At 42.7% G+C, this 17,190-nt stretch overlaps 1 protein-coding gene across 1 annotated transcript; it reads left to right on the forward strand.

Moving 5' to 3' along the window:
* Window positions 1–4,447: 4,447 nt before the first annotated feature.
* LOC138980409 (histone 24-like) lies at window positions 4,448–5,607 on the forward strand. Its single transcript, XM_070353279.1, has one exon. It carries the CDS (start codon window positions 4,490–4,492, stop codon window positions 5,075–5,077), a length of 588 nt encoding a protein of 195 aa, XP_070209380.1. The 5' UTR covers window positions 4,448–4,489; the 3' UTR covers window positions 5,078–5,607.
* The last annotated feature ends 11,583 nt before the right edge of the window (window positions 5,608–17,190 follow it).

Here is a 17,190-nt window from a genome sequence, read left to right on the forward strand (position 1 = left end):
AACGCTCAAAATCGATTTACGAGGTTTCAATCGGACAAGGACGAAATGCTTTCCGTGTCAGTAAACAATCATTTGCTCTACCACTGAACTGTGTGTGTGTGTGTGTGTGTGTGTGTGTGTGTGTGTGTCAGGGTCTGGGTCTGTGTGTGTGTGTGTGTGGGGAGGGGGGGGGGGGGTCTTTGTGTGCGCACTGAAGCGCGCGTGTGTGTTACCCCGCTATACTGTGCATGGGAAGTAATCGCGGAATTCATTGTCGGTGTATACAGAAAATGAGTCTTCGCCCTTACAGTAAAGGTCAATTCCTGCAATATCATGAATATGATTGTACTTTACTATAGATGCATTTATATTGACCTTTAATTGTTTTTCTTTGGGCTACCTCATTGATTCTTTCTTTATTTATTTGGTGTTTAACGTCGTTTTCAACCACGAAGGTTATATCGCGACGGGGAAAGGGGGGAGATGGGATAGAGCCACTTGTCAATTGTTTCTTGTTCACAAAAGCACTAATCAAAAATTTGCTCCAGGGGCTTGCAACGTAGTACAATGTATTACCTTACTGGGAGAAACCTCATTGATGTTTTTCACAGTTATAGCAAAATGTTGATAAGAACAAGTCAGTGATAAGTGTATAACACCTGCAACGCATTCAGCTCAGTTTCCTAACTGACCGTGACGGCATTTAGCTTTCCAGGCTGATTCGATATACAGGGTGTCTCAAAAAAAAGTACCCGATTTTCTTTCAATACTACAGACAAGTCCGTAACTTTATTGAAATCATTTTTGCGTGATATTGTAGTCAGTTCATAACAGTTTTGTCCCCAGTTCACAGATTTCAGTCAAGTTGAGATCGTCTGTTTCTTCCCACCGCGTGATCAATGTAGCCACACCGTTTTCCAATGACAGACTGCATCCTCATTGCTATATTGTTCATTACATTGGGGAATGTTTCCTGTGGGATGCTCTGGATTTTTCTGAGAATGTTTGCCTTCAGTTGTTGTAGGTTTCTTGGTCTGGGGTACATCAGTATTAGCGTATTCTCTTACATATTAGTTTTTCCGCATTTCTCGGTAGGCTTACCGATGTTTCAATGTCTTTAGCCAGTTTAGGGGTACTTTTATTTTAGACTCTATATAGACCGAAATGTTGTTTCCTGGCCAAATTAAAGAAGTACACCTATTAAATGAAGAAAATCATGTCAATTTCTTGCAACGGGAGGAAATTCTGGTGAAATTCAATAGATTCCACCCCGAAATTCGATTTCTTAAACGTATACCGAGTGGTTACGTCCCTTGAATATCAGTGAAGGCAAGGACTTTTAGAAACAAACAAATGGTTAAACAAATTTGACCCCGACCATGAATGTCAAGTACCTTAGCTCGATCATCAGTACCGCTATGGAAGTAGGGGGGGGGGGGGGGGGCTTTTTGTGGAGTTTATACTAGATCAACAATTCCGAGCGAATCAGAAAGGCTAAACTGACCTTTGACGTCAGAAAACTGAGTAGCCCCCGGGAACGGCGACTTCGAAGCCGGTGCCGGGGGTCAAAACCGGCGGGAATTATTCCTCGCGGCCAATTCAATGAACACACAAAACAAAAAATGACTGAGATTGACCATCGATAAGCGGTTTATTGATTATCGATAGCTGAATCCCAAGCAACGGGACGATTGAAGAATGAAATGAATAAAAAGGGATCAATTTTATTCTAGTCCCTAAATAATAATTCAGTACAATAATAACACGAAATCAAATCAGCCCTGACTGACAATACATCGTAATAACTGCTTGGAAATCACTGCAACCAGATCATCAAGTTCAATGCTGCGGCACTAAAGACTGGAGTTTGCATGAGGGCATTACTGCAGCAGTTTCAGCCGTGCATCGCAGGCCTGTTCCTCGCCACTATTGCGCACCAGTCAGTTTCGTTGATGAGCCTAAAACTTAACCGTGTAAAAAAAACTGTGACCGAGCTGACAGACACATGCAGAGAAGAACTCATCAAAAACAGAACTTACTTCCATAATACACTAATGATATGTACATTAAAGGCACAGTAAGCCTCCCGTAAACCATCACAGAGCTCCGCGAGCGTCTAAATACAGTACAAGCATACTTCCATTTGAACGCTCACCGAACGGGAACATCCTGGCTGCTTTCTGTCGAGCGTGAGACATTTTCCAAGAATTTATTTTCGTAGACTTGTTCCGTTAACAACAACGGCGCCTCGTTTTTGCGCTAGACCTAACTTTTAAAATCTAAATAATAAATTGACAGCTTGTTACACAAACATTCTTTAATCATAAAAGAATTCGTTTTTCATCAAGACAAGATCAGAACAATTCGAAGTTGTGAAAGTTTAAAAAAAGAAAAGCCCGGAAGCAGGGTCACGCAAGGGTCGTAGCAGACGACGGCCGGTTTATCAGTGAAATGATCGCCGTTCCTCTCAACAGTCAAAAGCCATCGCTAGAGTTCTTGTGAACCACAGCCGTTGTTTCGTGCATAAAAAAACGTGCTATTGTAGATAAGCTCACGTCGAGTCGCATTCAAATGACTAACTATGACGACTGCATTGTGAAAAGAGAAAACTGGATCACACGGGTTCACGATGGCTCAGGGGTAAGATAAACCACGCAAAAATAAATTCTTAGTGAAAATTGTTCGCTCTTTACGGAGGGCGCCTAGGATGTTCTCAATTGGTGAGTGTTTAAATGAAAGGGTGTTTGTACTGTGTGTAAAAGCCTGACCGTATCTGTGATGGTTTACGGGAGGCTTACTCTGCCTTTAAATTCAATTCTGATACACTTTTTTTCACGACAGTTCTTTTGACACATAGGCGCATGACATCCGCAGCGGCCCGCAAAACTGTCAGTGACCTACAAGTTTTCATTGCTAATCCGTCCACTAGGCTTTCAACAGCAACTCCCCCCCCCCCCCCCCCCCCCCATTTCGTTTAAAAACGTCAGAAGATATGTTAGGGAGATTTTCTTATAGCAACAAACATGTAAAGCATATTTGTAACAGAAATATTTTAGAAAAGCTTAAAACATAAACCCCAGAAAATGTTTTTCGGGAAGGACTCAGAACGGCCACATAGAGAGCGCTTTGACTTCCGCCATTTTCAACTGATCAAACGCCCTCTTGGACCAAATTGTACCCGCACTTCTCAGGCAATCTACCAACTAAAGTACAGTTAGCTGTAACTGATAAATAGTATATGATATTCTAAGCATTCCCAACACAAAACGGTCTGCTTTAGCGTTTCCATGAAGCAAGAAACACAAACGCACTCACTTCACTGTGCCGCCCGCACAACCGGTTGTGCAAATCGACCGCCATTTCTTGCATTCCCGTTCATCCTTTTTCTAGAATATCGTCTGTTTTACTTGCTAAAACTTAAATTAATACATACTTCAAAAAGATACGAACATAATATACTTCTCTGCATGTGTACTTTGTGTGTAAGATTGCTAGAATTTGCGAGAAACCGCAAATGTTTTTGCCATATGAGGAGAGGGACATTGAAAGTCGCACTGGCAGAAGCGGTCGAAGGCCACCCTTCTTTTTATAAATAAAATCCAGGATCTGCCAAATATTTTTAAACAGAAAGATAGCTGTTGACATAATAAACATGTTTTGTTCTGTGGTAAATGTATAATTCTGCCTACAATTTGATGTAGAAGCTGAAACAATCCGAAGCTGCGCCGGCCGAACAGACGCCATTGTGGAAATCTACAATCTTGTGGAGAGAAAAATGCCAAAAAGTATTCAGCAAAATCAGCCTCTGCTATGCGCTTCGTGGACGCAGAAAGGTTTAATTTTAAAAGAAAAAGCTTCTGTAGGCTGTGTGGCAAAGTTTCAGAATGATCTGCACGTGATAATTAAGAAAAACTATGATTTCAAATAAATAGTAAACATAAAGAGGAAACCAAAATATGCGGAGTTTGTGTTTTATGCTGCTTAAAAAAGTAAGTACAAACTCCGTAGAAATGCAAACCATACTTGGAAAATTGCATTAGCAGGTACATGAAGGGTTTGTCTAAATGTGCATGTTGATTTCTGATCCTTCTGTAAGGCAGTATTTATGTTTTGGTTGTTTTTGTGAAGCGTAATCGTTTCTGACGGTGAAAAGATAGCAGGTTTTTTGTTTATATATGTGTGCTCAGAGCGCGTATACGGTTCAATTTGATACCAAATGAAAGCTTAGCTTTCACTGATTCCAGCAATATGCCATGTTTACATGTTTTGCGGCGTGTAGGAAAAGTACGAATCGAAAAACAAATGACAACTAACACAAATTTGGCCAAACGAGCGCTCGCGAGGGCCGATTCGCGTGCAGCGGCGTGGTGCTTTCAGAGTAGTCCGCGCGTAGTCTATAAAAGGCCTGACAAGTCCCTGAAGCGGCATTCGCTTTGTCGGCTCGCTAGCAAAGACTACCTTGCTCCACTACAACTTCTCTCTTCTCGCTGCTCGCACCTCTTACTCAACTATGTCTGACGCTGCACAAGTCGCCGCCCCTGCTGCTCCGGCCAAGAGCCCCAAGAAGGCCTCCAAGCCAAGGAAGCCGACCAAAGCTGCAGATCACCCCAAGTACATCGCTATGATCGCCGCAGCCGTCACCTCCCTGAAGGAGCGTGGTGGTTCTTCTCGCCAGGCCATCCTCAAGTACATCATGGCCAACTACAAGGTCGGCAATGAGGTGACCAAGATCAACGCTCGTGTCAAGACCGGCCTGAAGTCTGGCGTCAAGGCTGGCACACTCAAGCAGGCCAAGGGAACCGGAGCATCTGGGTCCTTCCGTCTCGGAGACAAGAAGGTGGCCGCCGCCAAGCCCAAGAAGGCAACGAAGCCCAAAGCTGCTGCCAAGAAGCCGGCTGCCAAGAAGACTGCCAAGCCCAAGAAGGCCAAGTCACCTGCCAAGAAGGCTGCCAAGCCCAAGAAGGCAAAGTCTCCTGCCAAGAAGGCGGCCGCTGCCAAGCCCAAGAAGGCTGCCAAGTCTCCTGCCAAGAAGGCTGCCAAGCCCAAGAAGACAAAGACCCCCAAGAAGGTCGCTGCCAAGAAGCCCGCAAAGAAGTGAACGGACTTCACGACTTCGCCTGCCATTTCTTTTATCTTGTTTAACCCCGGCCCTTTTCTGAGGGCCACCTTCTTTTTCCCAAAAGGGAAGGATATCTCGTTGCCAATGGTTGTCACAAAGTGACTTCCATTTTGATTTATGAATGTAGCGTTCTGTGTTCCCTTTGTGTTCGTGTGTGGTACTTGCATGTTTGTGAATTCCGGGCTTTTTTGTTCTTGATGTTTCTTTGTTACCGTCTAACACTCTATATTGCTATTTCATATGTTACGTGGATTTCCATCGGTCAATTGGGCACAACTGAGCTCAGTGCAAAAGTGATATCGACGACATTTCCGTCGATATCAGTTTTGATATCGACGACCTCTTTATTGCTTCCCCACTTCAAAAACAAAAACTCCTAAATTTAAAAACAAACAAATATATATGAAAATGTAATCATCCCAGAATTTAGTTGAGCAAGTGACTAAAGACTTTTTGAAAGAAAAGATATTTTGAAATACTGAAGTACAAGAAAAGAGTGAACAAAAAGAAATAATCAGAGGGAGGGATATGGAACAGCCAAAACTGAGACAAATACTTTTGAAATTTCTTTACAGTAAATACAAAATGTCCAGAGAATTAGCAATATATCTAACATTGACTGACTGATATCTTCTGCTATTGGTCTGTTTCAACAGTGTTGATATCACTGTCGAAACAGACCAAACCCAAGAAGATATCATCACACAGTTCGTCAATATTGGGTAATGTCGATTCTGTGTTCCCCTGTTCAAATCGTTTTATCGTTCGTTACCAAACTATAAAGCAGAAGCAGAAGCTCTCATGCAGGCCGCCTCCTTCGTTCAGGACTCCGCAGACCCTTGCTACCAAGTTGTCTTCCTCTCGGACGCCCTTTCAGTCCTTCAGGCCCTAGAGAACGACAAACTCCCACAGCTGGCCAAAGCATTACAGATGGTCAGACAAACCAGAAGAGTTGTCCTCCAGTGGATACCAGCACACTGTGGGATACCAGGAAATGAAAGGGCAGATGAGCTGGCAAAAGAAGGAGCCGTGGAAGACCAACCTGAAAACAGTGTCAGCTTTAGTGAGCAGAAGACAATCATCAAGGCATTGATGAGGCCAAGGACAAACAGAGATGACTACCACACAATGTCCAGAGAGCAGCAAGTCAACCTCATCAGGCTGCGTACTGGCCACAACAGGCTCAATGCTCACATGAACCGAAAGTTCAAGCTGGCGCCATCACCAACCTGTGCCTGCGGTCAAGAGGACCAAACAGCGGAACACATCTTACAGCGATGTCCCTTACTAGATGAGGAACGAAAAGAAGTGTGGCCGTCACCAACTCCCTTGCAGACCAAACTATACGGCAGTCGACAGGAGTTGGAGAAAACGACAACATTTATCACCAGTGCTGGACTGATTGTGTAACCTCTGCGAACGCCAAGAAGAAGAAAGATCGTTCGTTACATGTACTGTATGTCCACGTAAATACTAATATCCTCTGTTGTTCAAATTCCGTATTTTTTGCACGTTCCTGCTTGTGCTGTGATTCCGTACAATAGGCTTATAGCCTACTTGTATGTTGGGAAACCGTTGTGTTCCTCTTTATCAATCGATGTGTGTGTGTTCCTGTTTGCGTTATCGTTTGGTATTTGTGTACATGTACTGTATGTATAGGTCTGTGTTTCTGTTTGCGTTGTCGTTTGATATGTGTACGTTTCTGTGCTCTTATTGTGGTATTTGGTATTTGTATGTCAAGTTTGTTTTCATTCGGTGTCTGAATGTGTCTGTTTTCAGTTTCTGTTATCGTTCGGTATTGTATGTTTCTCAGTGTTTGTGTTCGTGTTTGTGTGTCAGTGTTCGTGTATGTATGTGTCAGTGTCTGTTTCGGAGTTTATGTATGTCTGTGTGTGTGTGTGTGTGTTTCGCAGCGCATGGGAAATAATCGAATTTATCGTTGGAGTATATTTTATAATCTTCACCTCTCAGTTCAACAGACTTCATAAATATTATATTGCAGAGGCGCGCGCACATTTCGCCTGTCGTCTTTTCTGTAAACAAGACTAAATCAACGTTGATAACTGTTCACATGCGGTCAAACTTTCAATTACACGTACTGTTAACTAACCTTGCTTCACACACACAGAGATAGACAGTTGACCTGGGTCCGCCCAGGCTTGGATTCGAACCTGTCACAAGAGAATGGTCAGAACTGTCCGCTTTACCAACCTCCCCCCAACCCACATTCCATCCCTCTTTTCCAAATACCCCCCCCCCCCCCCCCCGCCTCCTCCTTCTCCAGTGTGCCATATACTTCAGAGAAAGTGGACGGCAAAAAAAAGTATGACACATTATTCAACAATTTCAACTGTGAAATGTACTTGAACTTCTTTCAACGTATTGATTTGCAAGAAACGACCATGGACTAAGACGCGCTCAATAAATAAGTACAGGTTTATGCAGTGTTGTTTAAAGTTTAAACACTCGCACGCACGCACACACACACACACACACACACAGCATTTGAAGTAACAAGTGTACAAATTAAGACGTGACATGGTTTTTTTCAGTAACGAGCCAGAAATGTTTTTGAACCTTTGTAAACCTACTGCTAATACATATTTTATTTCAGTGTTAGCATGGTTAAAGGGAGGATTCGGGGTGAGGTACAATCTTGCTTTCACAATAAACAAACAAAAAATGAGGTAGTGTTCTAAGAAATTTATTTTGGATAAAGCATTTCCTTTAAATCAGTTTTCAGATTACAATCATATGTTCAACCGACAAAATATAAAAGTTCTTCTGTTTAAATTACTTAGTTTCAAAAATACAAAATCTCCTCTCTAAAAATCTAAAACTCTCTCATCAAAAACCAGACACAACCAGGGGTCCACTAGACCAAAAAATATCCATCGTGAATCAAACGCTTGCTGATCGATGATCAACAACAAAAAGGTTACCCCTGGAAAATAAAACAACACAGCATAAGTATAATTCAACAATCATCAAGATAAAATTTCAGTTTCACTAGAACACTTTTTTATACACCATAGAACAAAACAAAAAGAACATAACACATGATACAACACAATACGTAAACAATACAATGTTATTGTCATGACTGAAGAATGGAATACACTAGGAATATCATATCATGTAATACATGATATATGGAATCCAACCCAATCAGAAATATTGTCTAAACCACAGCCCCACTTGTCTGTGATAACAATGATTCCTCCATAATAGATAGAAGTTATGTTAAGACTATATCAGACACAGCTACAAGCAGAGTCAATCAAAACTATACTTCATCCATTTAGTGATTAGCTATAAGCATAATCACCCTTACAGAAAACCTAAGACATTCACTTGATGTCTCAAATTATTCTTGATGTAACCAGTTGCAGTGCACACTCGAAATTACATCTCTCATAAAGCCGACAGTTAACAAAACAACTGTGCAGACTTAATCTCAGTTCGCGTGGTGATTCCTCTTATCTCAATACAGTGCCTATGTTCCATTTCTTACAACCATGAACAATCCACACAAAACAAATACTTCAGTCTTCCTGTGCTCCGCACAACAACAGTTATGCAATACCCAAATTAATGACAAATCAACTTGAATTAATTGCAGAAATGAATAAGTTGTTAACACTTATCATTTCTATGCCTCAAAACAAGAACAAACAACATCTTGAAACTTTTAGGAAAACCACATGGCCAGGCACCATGTAAGTAAATCATGCAACAAAGGAAAATCAAGTTTTATCAAATATAGTCCTAAAATAATAATCAACTATTACTCACAACTGATACATAAAAAGACATCTTGTATAATCAAAACATTATAGTAAAAACACTAACCTATCATGTCACAATTCATTTCTTCTACAACTTCATACCATCACTTTGCTCAGACACCACATGGTCTTTCTGGCATCTTTCCCAGAATCTCATAATTAATTTCAATCCCAAGAATCCTTCAAGAATAAAAAGTGCCACCTCATATAACTTTTCAAAACAGTACACAATACATATTAGAAACAAACTAACTTAATATTTAAGCCATTTCTTACCTGGTTTAGGAATAAAACGTTTTATAATTCAGGACAAATTTGGGCTGGATCAGCTGGTTCAGTCAGATTCTCAAGGAAAGGAAGATTCAAGTCTTGTAGAAACCCAAAGGTAATTATTAATTTAGAACAGTTTACCTCTTAACAAATAAAACAACATTTCCAAATATTCACTAAAATTACCAAGCTTCAATTAAGCATCTTTCAAATAATTTCTAAACACTAAATATATTTTTAAAGTTCCCAAAAACTATAAACTATAACATTCCTGGTTATTAAAAACTGGGATCCAAGACATGTCTATACTCTTAAACTAAAACAAATTTTCTAATAATAATATTCTAAAACATCATTAAATCATTACTAAATAGTACAAGTAAAGCATAACTAAACAATAATACAACTTTAGACCTTACAAAACAAAATGGTAAAAAACGAATTGGAACCAAACAAGGGAAGTAATTCAAATCATCAAATATTTTAGAACAGCTACAGTTCTTCCCCTTGAGTTGATATAGAAGTTTCTCAGAGCAGCTAACTAGTAAACTGTGAAAGAACTACTAATCTTTCACTGGTTTACATACACCCCTCCAAAGAAAATGTTTCCTTATTTTCTCAAAAAATTGGAACATTTCCCAAAAAATTAAATAACATTTTAACAAAAATGTTCACAAAACCATAATTGTTCCCAACAACTGAACACAGTACAAAACACAACATAAATGCAAGTCATTAGCTATACTTTCCTTCCTGAGTATATATTCAAAACGTCTGGAGAAAACAAAATCTTTTGTCAACTCTTCATAGCACCAAAACACTGTTGCAACTAGCAGTCACAACAATAGGTTACTCTCCACAATTCCACTTAATTGTAGCACCGTCAAAATCATATCATCATCAAAAGGAACAATTCTTTTGAAATAAAAAATGACCAATCTCAGTAAATCTCACTGTTCAACAAACTTACAATAGCAAGTAAAGTTAAGTAAGACTGCAAAAATCTCAACATCAAAATCATCAACACATATGCTTATGACCGAAAAACCGAAAATGCACAAGCATAACATGTAGATTTATCCTCTTTAAAAATACAAACACTATCAAAGAACTTAATACAGTTCTCTAAAAACTCAAAACCAAAATATTCACAATAATCACATGAATATTTGTTCACATCAGCACCAAAATATCCTGTTTTGACTTCAACAAGGCAAACAATCCTCAGAACCAAATTCTGAACTTCAAAAGAAACAAGATCAGACAAAAAAATAACAAAGCATCAAATGACAACTCAGAACATGATCATGAACACAAATGTATGATTGTCCGAAGAGCATCCTCTATGTCCCTAGCCATACCATCTGACATGGGTATGTCCTGCAGTGTTACCAAGGACTGAGTCACTACCTCGGATAGTCGACAATTTACCAGACGTTCCAGACCCACACGATGACACAGGTTAAGCCTTTCTACAGGTCGTCTTATTCGAGTCGATCGCCTGCCTGGGGGTGATCTAGCAGAAGTTTCTCCCTCAGTCTCAGAAGTTTCTTTCTCATTCCCAGAAGTTTCTTCCTCATTCCCAGAAGTTTCTTCCTCATTCCCAGAAGTTTCTTCCTCAGTCTCGGTCTCTTCTGACGATGCATCTGCTTGCTCTCCTGATGAACTGTCTTCTGACTCAGACTTAGCCTTTTCACTGTCATCTCGGGTAGAGGGGACAAAGGCTGGAGCATTAACATTCAACCCATCTCTCTCAAGTTTGATTAAAACTTGAAAAGGTTCCATATCAGTCTCCTCCTGTTCATCATCTGACTCGATGACTGGGATGTTCTTCTTGGGAATGTTGCGTCTGGGTGCAGGTGTAGGTCGTACTGCCATTGTGTCACCTCCTAGCATACCGATCGGAAGGAGAAGATTTCTGTGCAGCGTTCGCTTGGGACCACTGCCCGTCTCCTCTTGAACCGTGTATACTGGAACGTTAGACGACTTTGACACAACAATGTAGACTCCCTTCTCCCACCTGTCTGTCACCTTGGAGACAATCCTGGGTCCCAGTCGTCGAACCAAGACCCGGTCTCCACATTCCAACTCAGCTGCATGAGCAGCAGAATCGTATCTGGCCTTGTTTCTGTTTGCTGACTTGGTCATATTTGCTGTGGCCAAGTCGTACGATTTCTTCAGCTGCTCTTTCAGTGTTCTGACGTACTGCCGTGGGGTTCTTTTGTCTTTACTCAGATCTATACCAAACGCTAGATCAATCGGCAGCCGTGGTTGTCTCCCGAAAAACAAGAAATACGGACTAAAAGAAGTGCTTTGGTGAATACAGCAGTTGTACGCGTGGACTGCTGCGGGTAAGCTTTTCCTCCAGTCAACCTTTTGCTCATCTTCCAGACTTCGCAACATGTGGATTAGTGTTCTGTTCCACCTCTCCACCGGATTCCCAGAAGGGTGGTAAGGTGTCGTCCTACACTTCTTTATGCCTGCCAGATCGCATACTTCCTTCAGAAGTTGTGACTCAAAATCACGTCCCTGATCTGACAGAATGCGTTTAGGAAACCCATAGATCATGAAGAAATTGTTCCACAGAGCCTTAGCCACAGTCTTAGCAGTCTGGTCTTTAGTACAAATGGCAGTACCAAACTTGGTAAAATGATCCATTACCACTAAGATATTCTGCTTCTGTCCCTTCACATCAATAGTAAGATAATCGATGGAGAGTAGCTCAAGAGGGAATGATGTCTCTATGCTGTTCATAGGAGCTTTCTGTTGACGCGCCCCCCTTCGAATACAGCGACTGCATTTCTTGATCTTAGTTTCAATGTCTCGAGCCATGTACGGCCAAAAGAAACGGAGTCTGGCTTGTCGGATTGCGTCTTCAGCATGTGTATGGAACAAATCCTCATGGACTCCCCTCATGGCTTCAGCCCTATGGGAGGAAGGAACAACTAGCTGCCACCTAATGTTGTCTTCTTCCAGCACTCTTCTGTATAAGACACCGTCCTTCACCTCTAATTTTCCCTGTTCTTTGGCAAGCATCTTCAACTCGGGGGTACAGTGTTCTGTTTTGCTGGCATCCAACTTCACTCTCTGTTCCAAGTGTTTTATCACTATCGCTAAGTTTTTGTCTTCCAGCTGAAGTTTTCGCCAGCAGCGCTCAGATCTCGGTGTTGGTTCTTCAGGCGGGCCTAGAATGTCATCACTAATCAGTTCCGGGTTCTTGACTAAATGTTCAACTGCTGGGTACCACTCTGACTCAGAATCCTGAAATTCTGTGTCGTCTTGAAACTGTTCGCGATGCTGGACTGACTGGCGACAAAAAGTAGCAGTACGACGGACTCCCTTAGCGGTGAGGATGGCACACACAGTTTCCCGGTTCAATTCTACGGTTGCCTGGGCCTCTTCCTCAAACCTTTTTGCCTTATCGCGCAGGAACTCAGTCTCCTCCATCATTTTCTGGTACTCTAGGTCTTCTTCAGGCGGCTCCTGCGGACGTCGGGATAGAGCATCGGCATCGACGTGAGTTGTCCCCTTCTTATACCTCAGTTGAAAGTCAAAGATTGATAGTGATGAAAGCCAACGGTGACTGGTCGCGTCAAGTTTTGCATTTTTTAGAATGTAGCAGAGCGGATTGTTGTCCGTCACGACGGTCACTGGCGAGCCCAGAAGATAGTCGCTGAACTTGTCGCTCATGGCCCACTTCAGTGCAAGAAATTCCCGTTTGTGTGCCGGATAATTCTGCTCAGACTTGTTCAATCCCCGGCTTGCGTAGGCTATCACCTTCAACTGTTTGTCCTGTTCCTGGTACAGTACGGCGCCTAGACCTGTGCCACTGGCGTCGCAATGAAGAGTAAAAGGTTTTCTCTTGTCGGCAATCCCCAGAACAGGTGAATTTGTGAGCGCTTGAATGATCGACTGGAATGCTTTTTGTTGTTTCTCACCCCACAGATGGGAAATATCTGACGAGAGACTCAGAGTGGGCTTCTTTGATCCTGTCTTCTTCTTGCACTTAGCTGGAACATATCCTATCGTCAAGTCATTCAGGGGTTTTGCCAGACTGGCGAAGTCTTCGATAAAACGGCGATAAAACCCTGCAAAACCAAGGAAAGACTTGACCTCTTTCACGGTGGAGGGTCTTGGCCATGAAGTGACAGCCGCAAGTTTCTCTGGGTCAGGGCGTATGGTCCCTTCTGATATCATGTAACCCAGATGACGGATCTCGGTGGCTCCGAAAATACATTTGGACGGATCAAGCTTCAAATTGAATTTTCTCAGTCTTTCGAGCACTTTCACTGTTCTTTCCTCCAGTTCTTCAAGCGACTGTGCATGAATCAAAATATCGTCCAGAAATATTATCAGCTCAACAAGATTCATGTCACTAAAAACAGTCTCCATGAGTCTCTGAAAACAAGCGGGAGCATTCACTAGTCCTTGGGATAACCTATCCCACTCAAACAAACCAAAAGGAGTAATAAATGCTGACACTTTGCTGGCATGATCAGACATGGGAACCTGATAATAAGCTTTACACAGATCCATGCTGGAAAAATACTTAGCTCCGCTTAGTGTCAAAAACAGATCCTCAACCTTTGGGATGGAGTAGCTATCTCTCACTGTACGTGCATTAACTTTTCTGTAATCAACACACATTCTGAGCGCACCAGTCTTCTTTCTCACAAGGACTATGGGACTTGCAAAAGAAGAGTTTGATGGTCGTATGACCTTTGAATCCAACAACCCCTGAATATGTTGTCGGCATTCCTCAAAGTCTCTTGGAGAAAGAGGTCTTGCTCTTTCTCTGATGTCAGGTCCAGGCTGCAGCTCAATGTCAAAAAGTCCTGTCTCAGCCCGACCAATGTCAAACTCACTTTTAATAAAAACATCACTAAAACTGTCCAGTCGTTTTCCAAAACGATCACACCACTCAGGCGGAGCTTTCTCACCAAACTGAAACTTTAGTCCTGAGGGTTCTGAGGATGTGGTAGTAGTTGCACTGCAAGCATGTACAGTATTGCTGTCACTGTCACTGTCAGTACTCTCACTGGGTGACAACGTACTCAATAGTTTGTGAAGGTCATACTCAGCATGTACAACAAACAAATCTGCAACAATCTGACGTTTTCTAACAACAATGTTACAATCAGAACTGTTACATAAAAAGACTTTAAGACGGGGTAGAGCACTGGTAGGCACCTTGCAACTGATCACCCTCAGACCTTCAGGTAGGGTATGAAAAACTGGCTCTTGAACAAGAACTGAACTTCGCGTACTTGGTACGTGAGCTCCGCTGAAACCCTTGACCTCAACGGTCTCACCGGCCGGGACAGTGACATCCTTTTCAAGTAGTCTCACTGAACCAAGCCGTCCGGTCTCATTTCTGGCTAAGTCTTTGTATGCAAAAGCTACTTCACTTCTGAGAGGTAACACAGTTGCGAAATGCCCCCCGACTCTCTGCTCACACTTCTTCGCGAACAGATTAAGGGTGTTTGTGCCGATAATGAATGGTACTTTAGAAGAATACTCAGTATCGGGGCAAACAAGAACCATAGTGGACACACTCTCACTCACACCAACAACATCCAATGGCAAACACACACTCATCACAACATAGCCCAAATATGGTACAATACTTCCACCCGCCCCTCTCACAGTGAGTTCAGTCTCCAGATCACGCAGTTCCAAATGCTGGAAATGTTTTCGATAGAAAGATTCACCGACTGTAGACACCTGTGACCCTGTGTCGATGAGACACGTACTACGCACATCACCTATCTGGATAGGTGTCTCACAGGCTGGTCCCACTAAAGAGTCAATGTTACTGTCACAATCATCTGTATTAAGTTCGGCAATAATATCTGTGCTGCTTAAATTAACCGACGTCCTGGAGGTGTTCTTCACTACTACTCTCACAGTCAGATCAGTGCACTGTGCACTGAGCACTATCAACCCTGGTGGAAGTAGATCAGGATATCGGGGAAAAATGTTAATATCCTTGGTCGTTTCATCAGGTATTTTCCCCCGTAGTTCTAATGTCTTCCCAGGATTGATACTGACTGTGAGAGGACTTTGCAGCCTAACTGCATTGAGACTCAACAAACCGCTGTCGATGATGTCGGCGGCCTTGTTGAGTCTCCGGGCTCTCTCCGTGGCAGGAAGCTCAGTCAACGGCGGCCCGTTGCCATTGACTGACGACCGTTTAACGGGCTGCCCATCTTGGACCGCTCCTCCGCGACTCTCCTGGGATTTGGAGGACTCCTGCAATCCCTCGCGATGTGTGCCCCAAACACCCCGCAATTGAAACACAGTCTCTTGCCCCCCCTCGGTGCAGGTCTCACGCCCTCTGTTGGGGCAGGCCGAAGGCGCTCTGCCACTTTGTCGGCCAGCTTGTCGTAGTCAATGGCAGGGGCCTCCACCTGGTGGGCGTGTGCCTGTGTTGTGGCCTTCGTTGCCGATGCTGGGGCCATCTCCGCCGTCCGGCGGACCATCAGCAGTAAGTCGTCCAGGGCTGGTGCTGCTGTCCCTGGAAAACCAAATTTGTTGCGCATCTCCAGGGCCAGCAGAGGCAGGGTCGACTGTAAACCCGTACAGAAGGTTCTGTAGAGTTTCGTCTGGAGTTCTTCTTTTCCGAGCTTGGCCATCGTGTTGATCTCCAGCAGCTCCCCCCAAAGCTGAAGCAGAAAATCAGCTGCCTTCTCTTTTGGTTTGAGCCTTCTGCTGGCAAAGGCAAGGAGCTGGGCCTCAGTGTCCTCCACACACCCAAAAAGACTACGGATTTTAGAAATAATGTCCGCGTTGGTGGTCAGTTCCTTCACGGCGTTGAAGGCCACTCCCCTCAAGCTGGCCAAGATGCGGGAGTCGCAAGGCTTGAGGTCGGGTGTCAGCAGAAATGATTCCATCTGCTGAGCCCAAGCCCTAAAATCACACTCGTTCCCTCCAGCGGGGGCAAGGCCGGTGAAAGTCTTCAACCTCTGAGGCTGGGGAGGGTTGTCCACTTGGACCGTGATGGGTTGCTGGCGTTGACGACCCAGTTCCTCTGTGACGCCAGCCAGTCGCTCTCGCAGGTCGTTCAGCTCGGCTGTGGCGGCGTCAGTCGCCTCTTGCTTCTGCTTGATGGCCTCCTCCTTCTGACGCCCCAGCTCATTGGCCATCTCCTTGACCTGGTCCCGCAACTCCGCCATCTCGTCAGCGGTTGGGGCCGTCTCACGAGCCATCTTTTTAAATCTGTATCACCCTGGTTGTGTACCGCGTGTTACAAATTAAAAAAAAATATGTCCTACAAAAAATCCAAAAATTTTCCTTCTTCTTACTACTGTATAACTTCTTTTTCCTTTCTCTATTTTTTTATGTACTAAGTTGAAAATTTTCTGTGAAACAAAAAAACCTCAGCCCCACATTGGGCGCCAAAATGTAAACCTACTGCTAATACATATTTTATTTCAGTGTTAGCATGGTTAAAGGGAGGATTCGGGGTGAGGTACAATCTTGCTTTCACAATAAACAAACAAAAAATGAGGTAGTGTTCTAAGAAATTTATTTTGGATAAAGCATTTCCTTTAAATCAGTTTTCAGATTACAATCATATGTTCAACCGACAAAATATAAAAGTTCTTCTGTTTAAATTACTTAGTTTCAAAAATACAAAATCTCCTCTCTAAAAATCTAAAACTCTCTCATCAAAAACCAGACACAACCAGGGGTCCACTAGACCAAAAAATATCCATCGTGAATCAAACGCTTGCTGATCGATGATCAACAACAAAAAGGTTACCCCTGGAAAATAAAACAACACAGCATAAGTATAATTCAACAATCATCAAGATAAAATTTCAGTTTCACTAGAACACTTTTTTATACACCATAGAACAAAACAAAAAGAACATAACACATGATACAACACAATACGTAAACAATACAATGTTATTGTCATGACTGAAGAATGGAATACACTAGGAATATCATATCATGTAATACATGATATATGGAATCCAACCCAATCAGAAATATTGTCTAAACCACAGCCCCACTTGTCTGTGATAA

This window comes from Littorina saxatilis, linkage group LG11, assembly GCF_037325665.1.
Source record: "Littorina saxatilis isolate snail1 linkage group LG11, US_GU_Lsax_2.0, whole genome shotgun sequence".
NCBI lineage: Eukaryota > Metazoa > Mollusca > Gastropoda > Littorinimorpha > Littorinidae > Littorina > Littorina saxatilis.

What these genes read in the sequence shown, in the direction of transcription:
- LOC138980409 (XM_070353279.1), top strand. Translation starts at nt 4,490, where the DNA reads ATGTCTGACGCTGCACAAGTCGCCGCCCCTGCTGCTCCGGCCAAGAGC.